This window comes from Salminus brasiliensis, chromosome 18 (assembly GCF_030463535.1).
Source record: "Salminus brasiliensis chromosome 18, fSalBra1.hap2, whole genome shotgun sequence".
NCBI classification, from domain to species: domain Eukaryota; kingdom Metazoa; phylum Chordata; class Actinopteri; order Characiformes; family Bryconidae; genus Salminus; species Salminus brasiliensis.
In genome coordinates, this window is record NC_132895.1 from 29,498,390 (window position 1) to 29,514,670 (window position 16,281).

The 16,281-nt window shown below is 45.0% G+C and overlaps 2 protein-coding genes across 3 annotated transcripts in view; both read right to left on the minus strand.

The window, feature by feature from the left end:
* The window catches only part of ric1 (RIC1 homolog, RAB6A GEF complex partner 1), a 44,002-nt gene extending 40,530 nt beyond the window's left edge, over positions 1–3,472 (minus strand). Inside the window, exon 1 of the mRNA XM_072662405.1 lies at positions 3,024–3,472. Within this exon, the coding sequence (XP_072518506.1) occupies positions 3,024–3,164 (141 nt within the window). The 5' untranslated portion in view covers positions 3,165–3,472. The remainder of the gene's footprint in view (positions 1–3,023) is intronic.
* A 5,082-nt stretch (positions 3,473–8,554) lies between these two features.
* On the minus strand, positions 8,555–10,801 carry LOC140539405 (uncharacterized). 2 transcript variants are annotated; one of them, XM_072662113.1, is made up of 3 exons: positions 10,692–10,801; positions 9,601–9,791; positions 8,555–8,905 (listed from the first exon to the last, which is right to left on the minus strand). In XM_072662113.1, the coding sequence occupies exons 2-3, from the start codon at positions 9,772–9,774 to the stop codon at positions 8,807–8,809; spliced, it is 273 nt and encodes a 90-aa protein (XP_072518214.1). In that variant the 5' UTR covers positions 9,775–9,791; positions 10,692–10,801; the 3' UTR covers positions 8,555–8,806. The 2 variants fall into 2 exon arrangements, with proteins under 2 accessions (XP_072518214.1, XP_072518213.1); XM_072662112.1 differs by having other exon boundaries at positions 9,601–9,805.
* Positions 10,802–16,281: the final 5,480 nt, after the last annotated feature.

Consider the following 16,281-nt stretch of genomic DNA (forward strand, 5'->3'; position numbering starts at 1 on the left):
TGAAGCAGAGAGGAAGAAGCACGCAGAGCTAAGTATGGATTCACTCTGGACTTCATTCTAGACATCCACTTCAGCAGAGCTTCTGCCCTGGACGGCCCATTCGGGAAGAGCCTCCGTCCTGGACGACCCTTTGAGAGGAGCCTCCGCTCTGGACGTTCCCCTCAGGGGAGCCCCTCCTCTGGACGCTCCTTTTCAGGGGAGCCCCTCCGCTCTGGACGTTCCCCTCAGGGGAGCCCCTCCTCTGGACGTTCCTCTCAGGGGAGCCCCTCCTCTGGACGTTCCTCTCAGGGGAGCCTCTCCTCTGGACGTTCCTTTTCAGGGGAGCCCCTCCTCTGGACGTTCCTCTCAGGGGAGCCTCTCCTCTGGACGTTCCTCTCAGGGGAGCCCCTCCTCTGGACGTTCCTTTTCAGGGGAGCCCCTCCTCTGGACGTTCCTTTTCAGGGGAGCCCCTCCTCTGGACGTTCCTTTTCAGGGGAGCCCCTCCTCTGGACGTTCCTTTTCAGGGGAGCCCCTCCTCTGGACGTTCCTTTTCAGGGGAGCCCCTCCTCTGGACGTTCCTTTTCAGGGGAGCCCCTCCTCTGGACGTTCCTCTCAGGGGAGCCCCTCCTCTGGACGTTCCTCTCAGGGGAGCCCCTCCTCTGGACGTTCCTTTTCAGGGGAGCCCCTCCTCTGGACGTTCCTTTTCAGGGGAGCCTCTCCTCTGGACGTTCCTTTTCAGGGGAGCCTCTCCTCTGGACATTCCTTTCAGGGGAGCCTCTCCTCTGGACGTTCCTCTCAGGGGAGCCCCTCCTCTGGACGTTCCTTTTCAGGGGAGCCCCTCCTCTGGACGTTCCTCTCAGGGGAGCCTCTCCTCTGGACATTCCTTTTCAGGGGAGCCCCTCCTCTGGACGTTCCTCTCAGGGGAGCCTCACCTCTGGACGTCTGGGACTGAGTGAAGTATGATGGAATTGGAATGGTCCAATTGGGGAACCGACGGTACTGTTAGAAAACCGTGGTCCCATTCAAGTGTCGTCCTGCTGGTCCACTGTGAGCTCTCGGATGCAGTAGACCCGGTATAAACACAGTTTATATGTCAGACCCCGCTGCAACAGAACTCTGAAATATGAGGCCGGAGTCGAACACTTCTGTTAATTACAAACATCTGTCAGCTCCGCCTTTCATCATGAGACACCGAGGGGAGGGAAACTATGTAGTAGATCCAAGAGCCCAGACCACCAAGTCGATGAGGAGGAACCAGCAGCAGCCTCATGTCTTCAGAAGCACACCACAGTGGCTTCACCCTCAGTAAAGACGGGTTCCGGTCAAGCCAGAAGAAACCCACCGACTGACCCACCGATCACAGTGGTGGCGAATGGAACCAGGTGCCAGTCGCCATGACTACAACTCATATACAGCTCATTTATTTACCTTCCAAACCCACCAGTGAACCTACCACCACCATGTGTTTCGTTTTATATGCAATGATGGTAAAATGAGTTTTCTGATGGAACTATTTTGTGGCACAACACCCTGCATGTATCCCTCCCTCCCTCCCTCGTTTTAAATGGTACGGGACTTTAAAAAGCACCCCCCCCCCACAAACCCCCCAATCAGCCGTCCAGGTGCCGACAGATGCTCTGCAAACAGGCAGAAGCTAAACGGGGGAACCCTAAACCACCCCTTTACGAAGGCAGCTCATAAATAGAACAGTAACCCGCGGGCTGTTTGAGCGTAGGCGCCGATTAGATCTGCACTGCTGTACGAAAAACAAAAAGTTCTAGATCCCTTTGTTCGTGTGTGATTGTGTTCTAGACTGCTTAGTTAGTGCATGCTCGATTCTAGAACCCTCTGTTCACGTGCACCTGTGTTCCAGGCTGCTTAGCTCTTGGGGCGCTTGGGTGCTGCATACCTTTGCTCTACAACACTGTTCATGTGTACTTGTGTTCTAGACTGCTTAGCTAGTGCATGCTCTATTCTAGAACCCTCTGTTCTTGTGCACCTGTGTTCCAGGCTGCTTACACTCTGTTCTGTCCCAACGTCGATCTGTGGACGCGTTTCCATGGAGTTAAGATGTGCAAAACACCGTAAAATGCGTTGTTATTAACAGATTTCGCTAATTAAGCTAATCTGGGACAATGCTAACAATGCTAACCTGGGACATATTCTGGGTACATTCGCGATAAAACACTGCACACGGTCCTAGAACCAGTCAGTTTTGAAGTGTGGTTTCGATGGACACCCTTATCCCACAATGCATTGCGAAACAAAAGGGGAGGGGCAGGGAAGTGACGGCGTTGTCGCTACCTGATTCTCTTCGGGCATATCCGCGGTGCTCGCCCGCTAACTCCACTTATCTACTCCTCGCTGACTAGCAGGCTAACACTAGTGCTAGCGCTGAGTTAGAACGTTGGCATAGCAACGCTACGAAACTAACCCGTCAAGCTCTGTTGAGCCCTGTTAAGAGTAGTACACAGTACTATAGGCTATAGTAGAAGTGTGTAGTTCACAATTGGGACGCAGCCTTGGGGCAACCTCTGTACTGACACTACCGCCACCATGTTTATAGATTAAAATAACGATTTTCTAAATAACTAATTATTATTATTATTATTATCTAAACATTATGGAATCTATGTTTTAGTGCAGAAACAGCACAAATACTGCCAAATTAAGCTCAGAACCGTAGAACCGAGTTTTTTGTTTTTATCGTAGAAAGTGTAGAAACAGCGTTAGCATTAGCCCTGCTAGTTCTGGATGTTTATAGAATAAAAACAATGATTAAATATTTAATTATGAGCTTAAAGAGTGTGTAAATGACCAAATTATGAACTATATTTTATACTAATTTAACCACTTAGCTTCTGACTGGTCGGAATATGGACTAAAACCAGGGCTTTAACTCCGAACCGGCTGTTTTTAAAAGTTGCTCGAGCGCTGGAGCCGCTGAGCGCGTGTTTGGACCTCAAGCAGAACCGGAGCGCGAAGCCCGAGCGATTCCAGCGGCGTTACAGCCCCCCTGCCCCGCTCCAGGACCCCCGACTCACCCTGCTGAACCAGACGCTGAGCTGGGTGTGCGCCAGCACGGCGAAGTAGAGTCTGTGCTGGCTGGGCTGCAGGTGGAAGGGCTGCTCCTCACTCCGCAGCGGGCAGAGCAGCCTCCGCGGCCAGCCGGTCAGGAAGTACATGGCCTCGCCCGCAGCCTCGGCTCCGCACGCCCGCAGCTATAAGAGCCCGCTGTTAGATCCGCCTCGCGCCGGCCACCTCGGCCACCATGCCCGCGGAGAGCGCGTCAGACCCGGACCTGCTCCGGACGCAGCTTCGCTCCGAACAGCGCACGAATACGACCTCGGAATCCGCTGGATTGTCCGCAAAGCGACACGGCATCAGTCCTCGCCGACGCTCCGGTGTCTCGGTGAGGGAAGCCCCGCCGCCGCGCTGCTCCGCTCAGGGTTGTTTTTCGGAGCAACTTCGGCCGAGTTTTCTCTGCTCAACCTCCAGCGTCGCCATCTTGAGTCTTTCCGCTGAGCTCCGAGCCGAGGGCGCGCTCCAATCCGCGCACTCCACTTTCGAGGACACTTCGCCACCTGTGTACTTAACTTGTGTTCCAGAACCCCTGTGCGTTTGTGTTCTAGAACGATTTATTGGAGCACAATTGGAGTTACACACACACTCTAGTGTTCTAGAACACTCATACAGTTCACACACACTACTGTTCTAGAACACTCATACAGTTCACACACACACACTCTAGTGTTCTAGAACACTCATACAGTTCACACACACACACACACTCTAGTGTTCTAGAACACAGTTCACACACACTACTGTTCTAGAACACTCATACAGTTCACACACACTACTGTTCTAGAACACTCATACAGTTCACACACACACACACACTCTAGTGTTCTAGAACACAGTTCACACACACTACTGTTCTAGAACACTCATACAGTTCACACACACAAACACACTACTGTTCTAGAACACTCATACAGTTCACACACACACACACTCTAGTGTTCTAGAACACTCATACAGTTCACACACACACACACACACACTACTGTTCTAGAACACTCATACAGTTCACACACACACACACTAGTGTTCTAGAACACTCATACAGTTCACACACACACACACTCTAGTGTTCTAGAACACACAGTTCACACACACTACTGTTCTAGAACACTCATACAGTTCACACACACACTCTAGTGTTCTAGAACACTCATACAGTTCACACACACTACTGTTCTAGAACACTCATACAGTTCACACACACACTACTGTTCTAGAACACTCATACAGTTCACACACACACTCTAGTGTTCTAGAACACTCATACAGTTCACACACACACTACTGTTCTAGAACACTCATACAGTTCACACACACACTAGTGTTCTAGAACACTCATACAGTTCACACACACACTACTGTTCTAGAACACTCATACAGTTCACACACACACTAGTGTTCTAGAACACTCATACAGTTCAAACACTAGTGTTCTAGAACACTCATACAGTTCACATACTACTGTTCTAGAACACTTACAGTTCACACACACTACTATTCTAGAACACTTACAGTTCACATACACTACTGTTCTAGAACACTTACAGTTCACATACACACTAGTGTTCTAGAACACTCATACAGTTCACACACACACTAGTGTTCTAGAACACTTACAGTTCACATACACACTAGTGTTCTAGAACACTCATACAGTTCACACACACTAGTGTTCTAGAACACTCATACAGTTCAAACACTAGTGTTCTAGAACACTCATACAGTTCAAACACACACTCTAGTGTTCTAGAACACTCATACAGTTCACACACACTACTGTTCTAGAACACTCATACAGTTCACATACTACTGTTCTAGAACACTTACAGTTCACACACACTACTATTCTAGAACACTTACAGTTCACATACACTACTGTTCTAGAACACTTACAGTTCACATACACTAGTGTTCTAGAACACTCATACAGTTCACACACACACTAGTGTACTAGAACACTCATACAGTTCAAACACTACTGTTCTAGAACACTCATACAGTTCACATACACTAGTGTTCTAGAACACTCATACAGTTCACACACACTACTGTTTTAGAACACTCACACAGCACACACACTAGTGTTCTAGAACACTCAGTTCACACACTACTGTTCTAGAACACTCATACAGTTCAAACATTAGTGTGTTCTAGAATACTCATTCACACACACACTATTTGCATTCCTCAACACTCAGTTCATATGCACTTGTGTTCTAAAACACTTATCTAGAACACAGCACAATTGCAAAGGCCTGAATTTCAATGATTGTATTTATAATAATTCTAGAATGAGAGGTGGGCACGTACTTATGTTCTAGAACGTGTAACTCAAATGCCTGCATCCTAGATTGAACGTAATTCGTGTCTAGAACTCTAGACCACACACAGGTGGAACAGAACAGCTTACATTAGCTAGTGCTGTTGTTGATCTGCACTACAGTGGGAAAGTGTGGCATTTAGGACAGAGCCGGAAAGGGGGTGGGACTGTCCGCCCCGTAACGCGTGGCGTCATTTCCTTTCTAAAATTGACTTGAGGCTCCCCCTGGTGGTGGCTGGAGGTGGTACCACCAATATCATTGTTGTTGTTGTTGTTGTTGTTGTTGTTGTTGTTGTGCCCGAACTGTTAAAGCTATGCAAAAATAAAAACAACTGAAATGGAACTGAACCCAATCCTGCAGTTTTACTGAAAGGATTTGTGTAATGTTAATGTTAATATCTAGATAATACACAGTCCTTATTGATTCCAGATGTAATCAATAATAATAATCATAATCATAATAATCATACTAATAATACAAGACTGTGTTATAAATCCAGCTAATTAACAACAAAAAATATTATTAAATAATAATTATTATTCATTAAAGTGTTCAAGTGTTTTTCATGCAAAAGTTGTAAGCTAAAGTGCTAATTCTGACATTAATTAATTAATATGAACTTTTGTAATGAATGAATTAATTAATTTGAACTAACTATTAACTATACAAACAGGCACAGAGAACCAAGGTTAGAGAATGCTGACTAGAATTTGACTACAATTTTACAGCTCAAAGGCTAAGCATTCTAGAACATCATGTTCTAGAACACATACCTACCATGTCTTTGCCTTCTAGAACACTTAGAACACTAGTTTACTGTGATCTAGAACACTTAGCCTTTCAGCTAACATCTTAAAAGACGTGCTGCAAAACAGACTAGCTAAAAAGCTAAATATTCTAGAACATCATGTTCTAGAACACATACCTACCGTGTCTTTGCCTTCTAGAACACTTAGAACACTAGTTTACTGTGATCTAGAACACTTAGCCTTTCAGCTAACATCTTAAAAGACGTGCTGCAAAACAGACTAGCTAAAAAGCTAAATATTCTAGAACATCATGTTCTAGAACACATACCTACCGTGTCTTTGCCTTCTAGAACACTTAGAACACTAGTTTACTGTGATCTAGAACACTTAGCCTTTCAGCTAACATCTTAAAAGACGTGCTGCAAAACAGACTAGCTAAAAAGCTAAATATTCTAGAACACTACAGATGGTGGGTTTAGAAGTACATCGTCCTAAAAGCGAAGTATTCTAGAACACAAGTCGGAATGACCCACGTATTCTAGAACACTTCACGTGCTATCGGAATGATGGTAAACACGGGTTCCTGACTTGGAAGGCTAGCTAGCTCAGAACAGCTGCAGTCGTGTTACAGACTTTCTAGCTATTTATCGAATATTTGCATCCTAGGTCACTTCCTTTGTGCGTTCTTGTGTTCTAGGACACTTAGCTAGTCCACACTTACGTTCTGGTGGCCTACTGAGAATTTGCCTTCTAGAACAGTTAGTTATAGAATGCCTAGCTTTTGAGCTAGCGTGCAGGTCAGTAGCCTAGAACACAAGTACATACAACCTGTATGATCTAGAACACGTACTGGGCATTTGCCTTTTAGAACGCTTAGTTTGTGCAAATTTGTGTTGTTTATCTAGTGCACACTTGCGTTTTAGCATGCTCAACTACTGGGTACATGTGTTCTTGTGTTCTAGAACACTTAGCTAGAGCGCACTTATGTTGTAGAACGCTTAGCACACTTACCTATCGGGTTTTTGCCATCTAGAACATACAGTCAATCCAATCTTGCCTAGCTAGTGCACACTTACAGAATGCTCAGCTATTGGGTGATTGCATCCTAGGGCACTTAATTTATGGGTTCTTGTGTCTAGAACATTTAGCTAGTTCAGACGTATGTTCTAAACAGCCTACCTACTGGGTATTTGCTTTCTAGAACACTTTTTTTTAAACAGGTATTTTAATCCTAGGTAGCTGCCTTTGTGCTTTCTTGTGTTCTAGGACACTTATCTAGTACACCTGTACGTTCTAAACCATATACAAAACTTACCTACCATGCATTTCCCCAACAAGAACACTTAGTTCAGGCAACCCTGTGTTGTAGAACATCTACCTAAAGCACACTTATCTTCTAGATAACTCAGTACAGCTGAAGTCGATGAAGGCTCGGCTTTTGGGTTAGTGCACATTTAGGTTCTCGAAAACCTGTTTTGCCCACTTGTGTTCTAGAGCACTTACTTAGCTGCCAGCCATTCAGTATTTGCATTTAGGAACGCTCTGTTCACGCATGTGTTCTGAGAACACTTAGCTAGTACATTCTGAAGTTAGAGAAGTCTGTTCTCCAACACTAGTACGTGCTTTTAAAGGGTTCTGCAGGTGCTCCATAGCATAAGCAAAAGAACAAAATGGGTGGAAAAGAACCTTTAGGCAATGGTTCTATGGTTCTATACAGAACCTTTTTAAAAACAAGGTAGCAGAGCCCCGTCTGTATTATAGGACGCTCAGCTTTTGGTTATTTGCGTTCTGGAATACTTAGCTAGTACATTTTTGAGACTGGTTGATGGATGATTCTTTGGATCGGTGGAAAACCTTTTGCAGATGGTTTTAGAGGATGTAGCACCAAAAAAGGTTCCACTACGGTTTTTCAGAACTATATAGAACCTTTTTTCAAGCACGACCTGAAGATCTCTGGTTCGAATCCAGGGTCTGGTCTGACTTGCCATCAGCAGCCGGATCCAGAGAGAGCACAATTGGCCTTGCTCTCTCCAGGTAGGTAGATGGCTCACTCGCTCCACATCACTCCAGCAGCTTCGGAGGCGGGCGTCTGCCGGCCAGCTCCGGAGGCGGGCGTCTGCCGGCCTGCTTCGGAGGTGGGCGTCTGCCGGCCTGCTTCGGAGGCGGGCGTCTGCCGGCCAGCTTCGGAGCTTGGTAGCCGGCCCTTTCCTCCTTTAAGCTCTATCACATTGCAGTGTGATATGGGGACAGTACTAAAGAGTGAGTTGGGTAACTGGCTATCGAAAAATTGGGGAGGAACAATTCGGTAAAAATTCTAAGTGCATGAGTGTTCTAGATAGCAGACACTGGAATTTAACATCGGCATGGAGATATATATTTAAAATAAATAAATAAATGTAAAAAAAAGCACAAAAACACAGAAATGTTCATTTTCATTTTATTTCTGACACTAGCTCAAGCATTATTCTGGAAAGGTACAGAAGTAAAAGATCTCCAGGGATCAGGGAATGAAGAACAAGCTATGAGCCGAGTCGATATATTAGAACCTCTTCTTCACGGTCGGAGCTCATCAGTGGAAAGTGAATTAAATATGTGGCTAAAACATCACTCTGTGTTTAAAATATCTACAGTAAGACACATAAACCATACATCTTCATACAGGCGAGCGCGGGGTCAGTCCTTTTTCTTGTCTGAGGCTGCTGCTGCTGCCGTCGTTGCCGTCGGCGCCAGCCCGTTAGCCACGGAGCCGTTGGCGTTCCCGTTACATTCCGTCTGAAAACCAGGAGCAGAGAGGTCAGTGTTAATAAAGAAGCCCCAGTCTGATTGGCTGGGCTAACTGAACCGACCTAAACGGCCAAGAGCAGCAGGTGGTGGGTCCAGACCTCCATATGTCTGAGCACTACTACTACTGTGGCTTTTCAAATTGCTCTTCCATGATGGTCATATTTCTACAGGTACCGCTGCACAGTAGAACAGTGCACCACCACCACCACCGCTGCCACCACTCCTGAGTCTGTGCCCTGAAGGTCTCTGAAGATCTTGTGAAGCCACAGGCGGGCTTTCTGGCCTTTCTACTAATCCTACAAGCAGCTCTTGGAGAACCATGACCCCCATACTCTACTCGCCCACTACATCTCAAGCTCCATCAGATCCACCTACTTTACCAGTTAAGGTTACCCATAACTTCCCCTTCGCTCACACGCCAATCGCCCACTAACATCGCAAGCTCTTCACAGGGGTCGTCAGGTCAGAACCTCTCTTAATTAAGCCCACCACAACCCTGGAAGGCTTAAAAGTGAAGTCTGGCGTCCCAGACCCACTCCTCTCCAAGCTCACTTAGCAGGATCACTCACGATTGTGGTATCGCTACACCAACAGCCTATACCTCCCACCATACTACACCTTCTAATAAAGTGGTTGTGAGTGTTGTGGCAGATCGGCCCTTTCGTGGCTTTCTCGTGCTCTACCTTGCAGTCGCCGCCGGACGTTCCCTTGTCTGTTCCCGCTCCCGTCTCCTGCACCGCTTTTTTGGTCCAGAAGCGGCTGATGAACGGCGAGATGAAGGGGTAGATGATGGGTTCCAGGAATCGCTTATAAACCCACAGGAGGACGGGGATGACGATGCAGGGGATGCAGACCATGGCTGGAATTCGGCCTTCTGGGTGGAGAGCACTGGAGGTTAAAAACAAACAAACAATGGCTTAATAAACATCTAATAAAGATCTCAGCTGAGAGGACCAAGACCATGTTCACCAGCTGGAGCACCAGAACCAATCATCCAAGCCTCCTGATGCTAGTGTGGGGTTGAATGCTATCAAATAACGAAGAACAAGGTGGGTCTGACTCTAAGAAAGTGGCCACAAGGTACAGTATTTGGACAAAAGTATTGGGACACCCGATCCTTCGTTGTTTCCTTTGAAACCAAGGGTACCGTCCCTACTGTCCAGGGAAGAAGGCTTTCCACTCGATTTTGGAGGAGCATTGCTGTGAGGATCTGATTGCAGGTCAGAATGGTGGGAGACCACCCACTCCCACCCTCATCCCATACATAGAAGTACATCTGTGTCAATGGGGGCAACGGTGGCAGCTTAAAGTAGCTGAATGCATTCATTAGAAGGGGTGTCCAAAAGTATTTGGACATTTAGTGTGGGTTTGATTTGATGGGCTTTCACCAGAAGTTCGTAGGTCAAAAGTCGTGTCACGTCCATCCTTAAATATGGACACGTCTGGTAAATTGGCCGTAAAGGAGCAATTTCATCCCACTAGAGTTGAGAATTAAGTGTTTTATTCGGACTGAAATCATCATTAGCTTCGTGTTCGTAGGCTACCTTTCATAATTGTCCGTTCCACCTTAAATAGTGCAGCAGTTACAGTCTGGCGCCTCAGGCGCCAGACTGTAACTGCTGCACTATTTAAGGTTGAACGGAGAGTTAGCCTCAGAAGCTAACAGCTCGTAAACAAACCGCCCCTACTGTGTTTAAAGTGAGATTTACAAACACATACATTAATATAAATCATTTTCAAACCTTCCATAAACAAAATATAAAGTTTTACTCACCAAAAGCCTTTTGTTTTAATCAGTAAAAGCGGCTTTAAGCTCGTTTCGACACAGAGCAGAGGAGAAGAGCGGCGTAGAAAAGCCCAGAACTGCTGCTGCGGCTTTCTACCGCCATCCAGCGGAGCGGAGACTGACCAGCACTGCAGTCAGCAGGTGGGTGTTTCTAATAAAGTGGCCAGGCTATAAGCACAAGGTAGGTGTTTCTAATAAAGTGGCCAGGCTATAAGCACAAGGTGGGTGTTTCTAATAAAGTGGCCAGGCTATAAGCACAAGGTGGGTGTTTCTAATAAAGTGGCCAGGCTATAAGCACAAGGTGGGTGTTTCTAATAAAGTGGCCAGGCAATAAGTACCAGGTAGGTGTTTCTAATAAAGTGGCCAGGCAATAAGTACCAGGTAGGTGTTTCTAATAAAGTGGCCAGGCTATAAGCACAAGGTGGGTGTTTCTAATAAAGTGGCCAGGCTATAAGCACAAGGTGAGTGTTTCTAATAAAGTGGCCAGGCTATAAGCACAAGGTAGGTGTTTCTAATAAAGTGGCCAGGCTATAAGCACAAGGTGGGTGTTTCTAATAAAGTGGCCAGGCAATAAGTACCAGGTAGGTGTTTCTAATAAAATGGCCAGGCTATAAGTACAATGTGGGTGTTTCTAATAAAGTGGCCAAGCTATAAGCACAATGTAGGTGTTTCTAATAAAGTGGCCAGGCTATAAGTACAATGTGGGTGTTTCTAATAAAGTGGCCAGGCTATAAGCACAATGTAGGTGTTTCTAATAAAGTGGCCAGGCTATAATCACAAGGTGGGTGTTTCTAATAAAGTGGCCAGGCTATAAGTACCAGGTAGGTGTTTCTAATAAAGTGGCCAGGCTATAATCACAAGGTGGGTGTTTCTAATAAAGTGGCCAGGCAATAAGTACCAGGTAGGTGTTTCTAATAAAGTGGCCAGGCTATAAGTACAATGTGGGTGTTTCTAATAAAGTGGCCAGGCTATAAGCACAATGTAGGTGTTTCTAATAAAGTGGCCAGGCTATAAGCACAATGTAGGTGTTTCTAATAAAGTGGCCAGGCAATAAGTACAATGTGGGTGTTTCTAATAAAGTGGCCAGGCTATAAGCACAATGTAGGTGTTTCTAATAAAGTGGCCAGGCTATAAGCACAATGTAGGTGTTTCTAATAAAGTGGCCAGGCTATAAGCACAAGGTAGGTGTTTCTAATAAAGTGGCCAGGCTATAAGCACAAGGTAGGTGTTTCTAATAAAGTGGCCAGGCTATAAGCACAAGGTAGGTGTTTCTAATAAAGTGGCCAGGCTACACATACAAGGTAGGTGTTTCTAATAAAGTGGCCAGGCTATAAGCACAAGGTAGGTGTTTCTAATAAAGTGGCCAGGCTATAATCACAAGGTAGGTGTTTCTAATAAAGTGGCCAGGCTAAAAACACAAGGTGGGTGTTTCTAATAAAGTGGCCAGGCTATAAGCACAAGGTAGGTGTTTCTAATAAAGTGGCCAGGCTATAAGCACAAGGTAGGTGTTTCTAATAAAGTGGCCAGGCTATAATCACAAGGTGGGTGTTTCTAATAAAGTGGCCAGGCTACACATACAAGATGGGTGTTTCTAATAAAGTGGCCAGGCTATAATCACAATGTAGGTGTTTCTAATAAAGTGGCCAGGCTATAAGCACAAGGTAGGTGTTTCTAATAAAGTGTCCAGGCTATAAGCACAAGGTAGGTGTTTCTAATAAAGTGGCCAGGCTATAAGCACAAGGTGGGTGTTTCTAATAAAGTGTCCAGGCTATAAGCACAAGGTGGGTGTTTCTAATAAAGTGGCCAGGCAATAAGTACCAGGTAGGTGTTTCTAATAAAGTGGCCAGGCTATAATCACAAGGTGGGTGTTTCTAATAAAGTGGCCAGGCTATAAGCACAAGGTGGGTGTTTCTAATAAAGTGTCCAGGCTATAAGCACAAGGTGGGTGTTTCTAATAAAGTGGCCAGGCTATAAGCACAAGGTAGGTGTTTCTAATAAAGTGGCCAGGCTATAAGCACAAGGTGGGTGTTTCTAATAAAGTGGCCAGGCTATAATCACAATGTAGGTGTTTCTAATAAAGTGGCCAGGCTATAAGCACAAGGTAGGTGTTTCTAATAAAGTGGCCAGGCTATAAGTACAAGGTGGGTGTTTCTAATAAAGTGGCCAGGCAATAAGTACCAGGTAGGTGTTTCTAATAAAGTGGCCAGGCTATAAGCACCAGGTGGGTGTTTCTAATAAAGTGGCCAGGCTATAATCACAATGTAGGTGTTTCTAATAAAGTGGCCAGGCTATAAGCACAAGGTGGGTGTTTCTAATAAAGTGTCCAGGCTATAAGCACAAGGTAGGTGTTTCTAATAAAGTGGCCAGGCTATAAGCACAAGGTGGGTGTTTCTAATAAAGTGGCCAGGCTATAAGCACAAGGTGGGTGTTTCTAATAAAGTGGCCAGGCTATAAGTACAAGGTGGGTGTTTCTAATAAAGTGGCCAGGCTATAAGCACCAGGTGGGTGTTTCTAATAAAGTGGCCAGGCTATAATCACAATGTAGGTGTTTCTAATAAAGTGGCCAGGCTATAAGCACAAGGTGGGTGTTTCTAATAAAGTGGCCAGGCTATAAGTACAAGGTGGGTGTTTCTAATAAAGTGGCCAGGCTATAAGCACAAGGTGGGTGTTTCTAATAAAGTGGCCAGGCTATAAGTACAAGGTGGGTGTTTCTAATAAAGTGGCCAGGCTATAAGTACCAGGTAGGTGTTTCTAATAAAGTGTCCAGGCTATAAGCACAAGGTAGGTGTTTCTAATAAAGTGGCCAGGCTATAAGCACAAGGTGGGTGTTTCTAATAAAGTGTCCAGGCTATAAGCACAAGGTGGGTGTTTCTAATAAAGTGGCCAGGCTATAAGTACAAGGTGGGTGTTTCTAATAAAGTGGCCAGGCAATAAGTACCAGGTAGGTGTTTCTAATAAAGTGGCCAGGCTATAATCACAAGGTAGGTGTTTCTAATAAAGTGGCCAGGCTATAAGCACAAGGTGGGTGTTTCTAATAAAGTGGCCAGGCTATAATCACAATGTAGGTGTTTCTAATAAAGTGGCCAGGCTATAAGCACAAGGTAGGTGTTTCTAATAAAGTGGCCAGGCTATAAGTACAAGGTGGGTGTTTCTAATAAAGTGGCCAGGCAATAAGTACCAGGTAGGTGTTTCTAATAAAGTGGCCAGGCTATAATCACAAGGTGGGTGTTTCTAATAAAGTGTCCAGGCTATAAGTACAAGGTGGGTGTTTCTAATAAAGTGGCCAGGCTATAAGCACAAGGTGGGTGTTTCTAATAAAGTGGCCAGGCTATAAGCACAAGGTGGGTGTTTCTAATAAAGTGGCCAGGCTATAAGCACAAGGTGGGTGTTTCTAATAAAGTGGCCAGGCTATAAGTACAAGGTGGGTGTTTCTAATAAAGTGGCCAGGCTATAAGCACCAGGTGGGTGTTTCTAATAAAGTGGCCAGGCTATAATCACAATGTAGGTGTTTCTAATAAAGTGGCCAGGCTATAAGCACAAGGTAGGTGTTTCTAATAAAGTGTCCAGGCTATAAGCACAAGGTAGGTGTTTCTAATAAAGTGGCCAGGCTATAAGCACAAGGTGGGTGTTTCTAATAAAGTGTCCAGGCTATAAGCACAAGGTGGGTGTTTCTAATAAAGTGGCCAGGCAATAAGTACCAGGTAGGTGTTTCTAATAAAGTGGCCAGGCTATAATCACAAGGTGGGTGTTTCTAATAAAGTGGCCAGGCTATAAGCACAAGGTGGGTGTTTCTAATAAAGTGTCCAGGCTATAAGCACAAGGTGGGTGTTTCTAATAAAGTGGCCAGGCTATAAGCACAAGGTAGGTGTTTCTAATAAAGTGGCCAGGCTATAAGCACAAGGTGGGTGTTTCTAATAAAGTGGCCAGGCTATAATCACAATGTAGGTGTTTCTAATAAAGTGGCCAGGCTATAAGCACAAGGTAGGTGTTTCTAATAAAGTGGCCAGGCTATAAGTACAAGGTGGGTGTTTCTAATAAAGTGGCCAGGCAATAAGTACCAGGTAGGTGTTTCTAATAAAGTGGCCAGGCTATAATCACAAGGTGGGTGTTTCTAATAAAGTGTCCAGGCTATAAGTACAAGGTGGGTGTTTCTAATAAAGTGGCCAGGCTATAAGCACAAGGTGGGTGTTTCTAATAAAGTGGCCAGGCTATAAGCACAAGGTGGGTGTTTCTAATAAAGTGGCCAGGCTATAAGTACAAGGTGGGTGTTTCTAATAAAGTGGCCAGGCTATAAGCACCAGGTGGGTGTTTCTAATAAAGTGGCCAGGCTATAATCACAATGTAGGTGTTTCTAATAAAGTGGCCAGGCTATAAGCACAAGGTAGGTGTTTCTAATAAAGTGGCCAGGCTATAAGCACAAGGTGGGTGTTTCTAATAAAGTGGCCAGGCAATAAGTACCAGGTAGGTGTTTCTAATAAAGTGGCCAGGCTATAATCACAAGGTGAGTGTTTCTAATAAAGTGGCCAAGCTACACATACAATGTAGGTGTTTCTAATAAAGTGGCCAGGCTATAAGTACAAGGTAGGTGTTTCTAATAAAGTGGCCAGGCTAAAAACACAAGGTGGGTGTTTCTAATAAAGTGTCCAGGCTATAAGCACAAGGTGGGTGTTTCTAATAAAGTGGCCAGGCTATAAGCACAAGGTGGGTGTTTCTAATAAAGTGGCCAGGCTATAAGCACAAGGTAGGTGTTTCTAATAAAGTGTCCAGGCTATAAGCACAAGGTAGGTGTTTCTAATAAAGTGGCCAGGCTATAAGCACAATGTAGGTGTTTCTAATAAAGTGTCCAGGCTATAAGCACAAGGTAGGTGTTTCTAATAAAGTGGCCAGGCTATAAGCACAAGGTAGGTGTTTCTAATAAAGTGGCCAGGCTATAAGCACCAGGTGGGTGTTTCTAATAAAGTGGCCAGGCTATAAGCACAAGGTGGGTGTTTCTAATAAAGTGGCCAGGCTACACATACAAGATGGGTGTTTCTAATAAAGTGGCCAGGCTATAAGCACAAGGTAGGTGTTTCTAATAAAGTGGCCAGGCTATACATACACGGTAGGTGTTTCTAATAAAGTGGCCAGGCTATAAGCACAATGTAGGTGTTTCTAATAAAGTGGCCAGGCTATACATACACGGTGGGTGTTTCTAATAAAGTGGCCAGGCTATAATCACAATGTAGGTGTTTCTAATAAAGTGGCCAGGCTATAAGCACAAGGTAGGTGTTTCTAATAAAGTGGCCAGGCTATAAGCACAAGGTGGGTGTTTCTAATAAAGTGTCCAGGCTATAATCACAAGGTAGGTGTTTCTAATAAAGTGTCCAGGCTATAAGCACAAGGTAGGTGTTTCTAATAAAGTGGCCAGGCTATAAGCACAAGGTGGGTGTTTCTAATAAAGTGGCCAGGCTATAAGCACAAGGTGGGTGTTTCTAATAAAGTGGCCAGGCTATAAGCACAAGGTAGGTGTTTCTAATAAAGTGTCCAGGCTATAAGCACAAGGTAGGTGTTTCTAATAAAGTGGCCAGGCTATAAGCAC

Bases quoted from the DNA above. Each gene is read 5' to 3' on its own strand.
- LOC140539405 (XM_072662113.1), bottom strand. From the start codon at position 9,774: ATGGTCTGCATCCCCTGCATCGTCATCCCCGTCCTCCTGTGGGTTTAT. The intron at 8,906-9,600 runs GTAGAGCACGAG...CCTGGTTTTCAG, and splicing joins CGTCCGGCGGCGACTGCAAG to ACGGAATGTAACGGGAACGC.